Source organism: Tupaia chinensis, unplaced genomic scaffold, assembly GCF_000334495.1.
Source record: "Tupaia chinensis unplaced genomic scaffold, TupChi_1.0 Scaffold144841_1, whole genome shotgun sequence".
Classification (NCBI taxonomy): Eukaryota; Metazoa; Chordata; class Mammalia; order Scandentia; family Tupaiidae; genus Tupaia; species Tupaia belangeri.
The window spans coordinates 24815-33671 of NW_006204701.1; the positions used below are offsets into that span (position 1 = coordinate 24815).

Consider the following 8857-nt stretch of genomic DNA (forward strand, 5'->3'; position numbering starts at 1 on the left):
CCGCCCTGTTGTGGCTGTCCCTCCTGCGGCTGAGCACCCAGGCCTCGGATCTGTCTTCCGGTGAGCAGGGCAGGCGACCAAGACCTAGGGGGGGGCCAAAGTTGCCTGCCCCTCTCGTGTGCCTCCACTTCCACCGGTCCCTGCTGTCTTCCAGGAGGACATTGGAGGCCCTGGGATGAAGGGACTGGGATGCCTGGCCTTTGGGCTGAGAGGAGGGCTGTGGGACCTGGAGAGTGAGCTCAAGGGCAGAGGGACAGGGCTGACTCTCCATCCTCCTGGATCATTCTTGCAGGGGCCTCCCCAGTTGCCACACCATCTTCATTTTTTTAAAAGAATTCTTTATTCAATGTTATTTATTATTTTTAATTTGACCACAAAGAGAGAAAGAGAAAGTGAGAAAGGCAGCCGCTTGGTCCATGACCAAACTGTGCCTGGCCATGTGGGAGTCCAGCACCTTTATCATCACTACCTGCCAGCCCCCACTTTCTTTACTTTAAGAACTGGGAAATACTACAGTCTTGGGAAAAGTACACGGGGACGGTGTGGGGTGGGGTTTGCTTTCCACCAGGCCTCCCTCTCTGAGACCTTGTGCTCAGGAAAGAGTGCCCCTTATGACAGTCCCAAGAGAGTCCAGTTTTCTGAGGCTTCAACAGGGCTATGCTTCTTCAGTGAAACAGGTCTGGGAAAACCCCATCCCCACGCCTTTGCCCCAACCTGGACCTCTGCCCTGGGCCATCTGCCCTGGGAGGGGGCACTGTGCTAATGTGCCCCCTCCCTGCCACTGGCTGCCTCACTTCACCTTGGGCATTGCAGATTTCACACCTGGGAAGTCCTGGCCCTAGGGATGCTAACATGGTGGTGAGGGGAGAAGACCCGAGGACTACAATCCTTGCAGGCACCTTATGGCTAGGGTTGTCTCCACAGAGTGTGGGAAGAGCACGGTCACTGGGAAGATCTTTGGTGGCAAGAAGGCAAATCCTGAGCGGTGGCCGTGGCAGGCCAGTCTGCTGTTAAATGGCAGGCATATCTGTGGAGCCACCCTCATCGACAGAAACTGGGTAGCCTCTGCGGCCCACTGCTTCCAAAGGTGCGTCAACTGGGCAGGATGGGGAGAGAAGCCCCAGGTAGCAGGATGCAGGCACCTACAGTGCAGGCAGGGGATGTGCAAACTGGAAAGTCATTGGCATTCCGTAAACGCGGACACATTCCGCTCTGTGGCTTCCTCCTTTGCTCTCTACACACTGGTGGCATGTGGTCACCCAGTGTGGGCCAGTCTTGCAAAAGATGTGAGTGAGAACTAGGGAGGAGGGTTTGGGTGTATTGACCTAGGAATGGAGTCCTTGAGGGTCACTCCAGGCCATGGGGCCTCCAAAGGCAGAGCCCCTTGCAGAATTGACCCAGAAGGTTCGAGGGCCAACTGGATAGGCCAGCAGGGGAGGGGACTCTCCCCCGCCCCCGTCCCCTCAGGCCTTGAGCCTTGCCAGAGCAAGCAGTGAGCCAGGCCTCCTCTCCTCTGAAATGGAGGGGTGTAGTTTGATACACCCCCAGGGATACTTGCCAGCGCTGAGGTTCTCTGCTCCTCCGTACTGGGGCATGCTGGGAAAGCCATCAGAAACCTTCATAGGAAAAAATGTCCTGAGGCTGTGGTCAGTGATAAGTCTGCTTCAGGAAATGGATACCCACTGTTAGGAAGGACAGAGAACCCCTGGAATGATAGACCGGAGGGTGGGCAGTCAGGGCAGGCTGTCGCCCAGCTCTCAGAGGAGCCCCTCCAACAGGTCCCATTCACCATCTGACTATCGGATCTTGCTTGGGTACAACCAGCTACACCATCCCACCAATTACAGCCGGCAGATGACAGTGAGAACGGTCATCGTTCACTCAGAGTATGACAAGCAGCACCGCATGGGCAGTGACATCACTCTGCTGCAACTGCATGTGTCCGTGGACTTTAACTCCCACATCAGCCCCGCCTGTGTCCCAGATTCCTCCACGGTGTTGAACACTAGCCGCACCTGCTGGATAAGTGGCTGGGGGATGATCACCGAAGACAGTGAGTGGCCCAGGGCAGGCAAAGGGGGACAGGGGGCTATTGTCATCCTGCTGGAGCACCTTGGTTCCTGGCTCAGGGCTCAAAGTCGGAGCATGTCAAATGGGAATGAGGAACTTGGGCCTTTCACTCAGCTGTTCAGGATGCCATGCGCTAAAAATCATCCATTCCTGACACCGAGGTCATGCTTGGGTCTGGCCTTCCCCAGGGCCTCACCAAACATCCTTGAGCTTCCATAGCCATGCAAGGTGCTAGACATCAGTGAGGAAAGGAGAGCAGGCCTGCTCTCTGGCCTGGGACAGGTGGGGTGCTTGTGGCTCAAGAACATTGACGTCTGGGGCCGGCAGGTGGTGTGGTGGTTAAGGTGCTGGACTCCCATATGGCCAGCCATAGTTCGAGTCCTGAACCTGGTGGCTTGCTTTCTCACTTTCCCTTTCTCTCTCTCTGGTCAAATGAGAAAATAATAATAAATAAATAATTCTTAAAAAAAAAAAAAAGAACATTGACATCAGTGAATCCCAGGTCAGATGAGCCCACCCTGCTAGCTTGTTGGGCTTAGGATACTTTTAGATTGAGAGAAGAGAAATTTGTGGCAAAGATTTTTGCACTAGAATAAATATTCTTGAGTTAAAAAAAATGTAATGATGAGTGAAGAAATGTAGACTATAGTGTTGGCATTGATTCATAGGGTTGTGATCAGGCAGTGTCTCTGTGGGGGCATAAGAGGCAGGAGTGAGTTCAGAGGCTGACTCTGCTTCTGGCCACTGAACATCAGCCAGGCTGCCCGGCCATCTGCACGGCCAGTCTCCAGCATGGCCAGACACACTCCTGGAGTGCACACTCACTCTGCGGGAACCACTAGCAGGGTAAGCAGGATTCTCCGACATGCAGCACTGCCAGGACCAGCTTGGTGTGATGAACACGTTTTTCTGAGTGGGGAAGGCTGTGGATTAGAAATAGACACAATAACAAACACACAAAGACACACAAGTATAGAAAAGCAAGGATCCGGTGGGCACAGCCTCTCTGATGGAGAAGCTGGGACCAGAGCCAGCCTCAGGTTTATTCTTTTAAAGGGCAGAAAATTAGGGGAAGGGGTAAATGGGATGCAAAGAGAATGGGGAAGAAGGAAATGGAATGCAAAGAGAATGGGGGAGGAGGAATCTGAATGCAAAGCCTGTTGTTTTTGGATGTAAATCATTTGAAGATGTGAAAATGACTGGCACCAGGTAATTTCTCTTATCTTTTTGAGGGTACAATCTGATAAACTCATGTAACTTCCTTTAGCCAATACTGGGCAGTATGGGGGTATTGGGTATCAACAACAACAGGAAGACAACCATTGACAGCAGACAGATACTGCTCTCTTACGTAGGTGCTTCTTCAATAGCCCTGCTAGAGTAGTTTACTGAACTGCGTTTCTGCATGTGTCTACAGGCCACATGTTTTCAGACTAGCTGCTTTCTACAGGTCAAGGTAGGAGATGGACTCCGAAAGGAACATAGGGGAGCAGCCCGTAGGGCAGAGACTCAGCCTTTGGTCTTCCTTCTCTCTCCATGCACTCCCCTGACCACAGTTGCTGGGGCTGGATGTACACACCAGCGACCCCCAAAGACACATAAGAGCTCCCACAGCAAGCACTACACGGGAGTGGGCTATCATCCTGACACTGTGACCCCACATGGGGACCCCAGAACAGACCTGGGAGCAACATCTGGAAGTAGAATCCAAGTGTCTGCACAATGAATGCTGCCTTCAGGGCCTGTCCAGTTGTCCTATGGCCTGCTACGTGTCCCCCAGAATGATGAGATTTTGTTGTGATGAGACTAAGAGGGTGAAAATGTAATCCGACTACGGTGTTGAAAGGTAAAATCTGGGAGAATAGGATTATTGTCATCAGGACGCAGTAGGTTTATATTTTATGTGACAGAGAATCTATGCACTCACTAGAGAGAGACAGAGAGGGGGAAGGAGAGGGCACCCCCACCATGGGCTATGGCCATTACCATAATCCGTTCTTTCATTTCTCCATCCTGACAGTATTTGGAACATACATGTATAAGAGCATAGTGTGCATACATGTATAAGAGCATAGTGCGTTTTTCAAGCCCCCAGAGCTGGGATTCAAACCACAGTTGGCCATGTGGGATCCAGCTCCCTTAACCACTAGGCCACAGGCCCTACCTGACTCTTGAGAGGCTTATAAGGAGAGGAGATGAGACCAGGACCTAGACGCATACACAGACACGTGAGTTCCCACCCTCGGTCGTGCTGTGATGCAGCCCGACTCTCACCAGATGTGGCCCCTGGACCTGAGACCTCCAAATTATGAGCTGAATAAACCTCCATTCCTATAAATGAACCAGTTCAGGTATTGTATTTTCTGTTATTAGCAACAGAACGGACTAGAACACTGCCCAACTCACTCGGCACTAGTAGGTGCACCAGGGCTCCCAGCTTGCACCCTATCTGCAGCCCTCTCTCCACAGAGAAGCCAGAGGGTTGTTCTGAAACACAAGCGGACCCTCTGGTTGTTTCCCAGTGCGTTCAGCATGGACCCCGGTTGCATGCACTGGTGGAGGCCCAGCCTGCTCTGAGGTCTGCTCTGACTGTGCCTCATCTTTTTCACCCCACCCCCATTCCTGCCTCCTTGCAGCTGCCCTGACCTCCTCCTGAAACTTCTCCCTGCAGGCTCTTCACCTTTGCTGTCTTTTTTTTTTTTCCTTTTTTTTGGAGAGGTTTTCACTATAGGGTACATGTGCACATGTGCTCACCAGAAAGAGAGAGACAGACAGAAAGTGAGAAATCACCCCCTGGGGGGATGGTCACACTGCAATCTCTTCTCCTCCATTCTCCTCTCGGGATCTTGGGCACGCACGCACACGCGCCCGGCGTGAGTTTAAGCCACCGGGTCCAGGACTTGAACCACATTTGACTACATGGGAGTCCAGTGACAGCCATGACACTAACTGCTAGTCGCACCTTTGCTGTCTTAAGCACCTCTTCCTCTCTTCTCTGCATGGCCTCTGAGAGCCCGTCCTTGCCCTGCTGGCTAGGGCACATGACCTCTGTCACAGGAAGGCTGGGAGGAGCAGTTCCTTCTCTGAACCCCACATCTGATCCCTCCTCCTGCAGCGTTTCTGCCTAGACCCTTCCAGTTGCAGGAGGGAGAAGTCGGTATCATAGAAAACAGGTTCTGTGCAAACTTTTTCCAACCTGAAAACCCCAGCAAGCCCAGCAACAGAGATTACGGCATATATGACGATATGTTGTGCGCCGGGAACCTCATGGAAGAGACATCCATCTGCCGAGTAAGTGAGTCTGTGCCTGCCTCCTCCTTTGCTCTCTGGGTCCTCTTCCTCTGATCACCTGGGAACCTGCCCGCCCCGACTTCCTCTCCTGCGCCCCCTCTAGCCTATAGCGTTAGGAAAGATAGAAGCCCCTAGAAAGCACCACTCAGGCCAGCCTGTGTCCTGGTGGTTAAGGCGACTAGAAGGTCCCACGTGGCTGACTGCACAGTTTGGGTCCCAGGCCTGGTGGCTTGAGAAACGTGCTGGGGGCATGTGCATGTGTGTCTAAAATCATGAAAGGAGGAAGAAATGGAGAAGGAATTGCAGCATGACTATCTCCATGGAAGGTGCTTTCTCTCTCTCCTCCTCTCTATTCTGTCTCTATTTCTCTTTTTTTTTTTTTTTGGAGAGATTTTCACTGTAGGGCACGTGCGCTCGCCAGACAGACAGAGAGAGACATAGAGACAGAAAGCGAGAAATCACCCCCCAGGGGGGATGGTCACGCCGCAATCCCTTCTCCTCCATTCTCCTCTCGGGATCTTGGGCACGCACGCACACGTGCCCGGCGTGAGTTTTAAGCCACCGGGTCCGAGACATGAACCACGGTCGACTACGTGGGAGTCCAGCGACATAGCCATTACGCTAACTGCTGGTTCCCTCTATTTCTCTTCAGCAGGCACACATACTGTTTGGAAATGTGTGTTTGTTTTGTTTTGTTTTGTTTTGTTTTTAAAGAGCACCATTCCATCCCATTCATATTCTTTATATCTTTTAAATAACTTTGATGAAACATAACATACACAGGAAAGGACATAATTTACAGATGTGCTGCCTGGTTTTAGAATTTGATCTACACATGTAACCAGCATCTGTGCATTGCTGTCATGCCCCTTCCTGTCAGAAACTCCCCAGAACATCCCCACCCTGCCTTCATGCTGGGACTTTGTCTGAAGAAGTCAGACAAAATCCGGGAGGGCTTCTTTCGTCATTACTGTTTCTGAAATTGACCTGCCTGACATATAGTGTGCCTTGCTTATTCTTCCCGACGCACGGGGTCCCACTGTGTGAATACACTACAGTCCTGCTTATTAGTTCTATGTTGGTAGCACTTGGGCATCAGTGGGAGCCATCACTGAGAGCACTGCTGTGAACATCCTGGTTTGTGTGTGTTAGTGCATACTTGTTCACATTTGGTTGGCGGTCTCATTGACCGCCATGCAATGAGATAAGCACATGTTCATCTCTTATACTCTGAGCACCCTCAGACCTGATTGTGCCAATTTGCACTCCCACCACTCATGAATGAGGGTTCAGGTTGCTCCTTGTTGCCAACAGTACTTCAGATGATCTATTTTTGCTGTAATTGTTGTGTGTGATTTTTAATTTGTGTTTCTGGTGACTAAGAAAAATGAGAACTTCTTCATAGGTTATTACATCTTTTGTAAAATGTCTATGTACTTCTTTTGCCAACTGCAGGTTTATCTGTCTTTCACATTGAATCACAAGAACTCTTTACATGTTGTGGATATAGGCATTATAAATGTTTTATCCCACTCTGTGAGAGGAGATCTTCTCATTTCATGATGGGTAAAATGAAGCCCCTAGAGGAAATGGAGAGGCCCAGGGCAAGGAAGCAAGGCCATAGTTAAGCTTGGCGTGGTCCTGCTGTACTTAGAAGCTGTACCCCACAGGCAGCCTCTCTCATAGCTTTCCTCTTGTGCCCCTGCCCAAGAGGGCAAAGAAATAAGGTACCCTGAGAGGAAGGGCTGTGGATTGAGAAAGGACCAACAGACAAAAGCAGGGGTCAGGCAGACCCGGCTTTCCCTGAGCTGTTCTCTGCTCATTCTTTTATAGGGGAGGCAAAGCCCCGTGCTTCAGCTGCGGCGCACCTCGTGGTTCTACACAAGCCTCTCCTCTTTTGTTTTGTTTTGTTTTGTTTTTAAAGAGCACCATTCCATCCCATTCATATTCTTTATATCTTTTAAATAACTTTGATGAAACATAACATACACAGGAAAGGACATAATTTACAGATGTGCTGCCTGGTTTTAGAATTTGATCTACACATGTAACCAGCATCTGTGCATTGCTGTCATGCCCCTTCCTGTCAGAAACTCCCCAGAACATCCCCACCCTGCCTTCATGCTGGGACTTTGTCTGAAGAAGTCAGACAAAATCCGGGAGGGCTTCTTTCGTCATTACTGTTTCTGAAATTGACCTGCCTGACATATAGTGTGCCTTGCTTATTCTTCCCGACGCACGGGGTCCCACTGTGTGAATACACTACAGTCCTGCTTATTAGTTCTATGTTGGTAGCACTTGGGCATCAGTGGGAGCCATCACTGAGAGCACTGCTGTGAACATCCTGGTTTGTGTGTGTTAGTGCATACTTGTTCACATTTGGTTGGCGGTCTCATTGACCGCCATGCAATGAGATAAGCACATGTTCATCTCTTATACTCTGAGCACCCTCAGACCTGATTGTGCCAATTTGCACTCCCACCACTCATGAATGAGGGTTCAGGTTGCTCCTTGTTGCCAACAGTACTTCAGATGATCTATTTTTGCTGTAATTGTTGTGTGTGATTTTTAATTTGTGTTTCTGGTGACTAAGAAAAATGAGAACTTCTTCATAGGTTATTACATCTTTTGTAAAATGTCTATGTACTTCTTTTGCCAACTGCAGGTTTATCTGTCTTTCACATTGAATCACAAGAACTCTTTACACATTGTGGATATAGGCATTATAAATGTTTTATCCCACTCTGTGAGAGGAGATCTTCTCATTTCATGATGGGTAAAATGAAGCCCCTAGAGGAAATGGAGAGGCCCAGGGCAAGGAAGCAAGGCCATAGTTAAGCTTGGCGTGGTCCTGCTGTACTTAGAAGCTGTACCCCACAGGCAGCCTCTCTCATAGCTTTCCTCTTGTGCCCCTGCCCAAGAGGGCAAAGAAATAAGGTACCCTGAGAGGAAGGGCTGTGGATTGAGAAAGGACCAACAGACAAAAGCAGGGGTCAGGCAGACCCGGCTTTCCCTGAGCTGTTCTCTGCTCATTCTTTTATAGGGGAGGCAAAGCCCCGTGCTTCAGCTGCGGCGCACCTCGTGGTTCTACACAAGCCTCTCCTGGCCACCTCTGGCTGACGCTCAGTTTCTTCTAGTAAGCCCAGCTGTAGATGATGTGTTTGTTTAGAGATTTCGCATGCCCTCAGCGAGAGCCCCAAGACTTTAGGCACTTCCTAAACTCTTGCACTTTCTCTTCGGCCATACTCCCACAGCTCAGAAACGTAGTGCCATGACTCTTCTTGTAAAACACTCTCAGACATGCTCCCTGACCCCCATGCCTCTTGCCATTCTCAGCAGGACTCAGCCCAGGGCGGCCTGCATGTGCCCTGTCTGTGTCCTCTTTTACCTTCTGCTTCAGCCCACTCTATCAGGCTTTTGTGCTGCATCCTCCATTGGAGGCTGTGGCCACCTCTCCCTCCCCCCTGTCTCCCACTTTGCTCCTCTTCCCTAACCC

At 50.4% G+C, this 8857-nt stretch overlaps 1 protein-coding gene across 1 annotated transcript in view; it reads left to right on the forward strand.

The window, feature by feature from the left end:
- Window positions 1–2: 2 nt before the first annotated feature.
- Window positions 3–8857, forward strand: part of LOC102502672 (serine protease 40) — a gene marked incomplete at its 5' end in the record, with an annotated part of 10364 nt that continues 1509 nt past the window's right edge. The window contains 4 exons of the mRNA XM_006167490.1: window positions 3–60; window positions 925–1087; window positions 1779–2053; window positions 5186–5361. Of these exons, the coding sequence (XP_006167552.1) occupies window positions 3–60; window positions 925–1087; window positions 1779–2053; window positions 5186–5361 (672 nt within the window). The remainder of the gene's footprint in view (window positions 61–924; window positions 1088–1778; window positions 2054–5185; window positions 5362–8857) is intronic.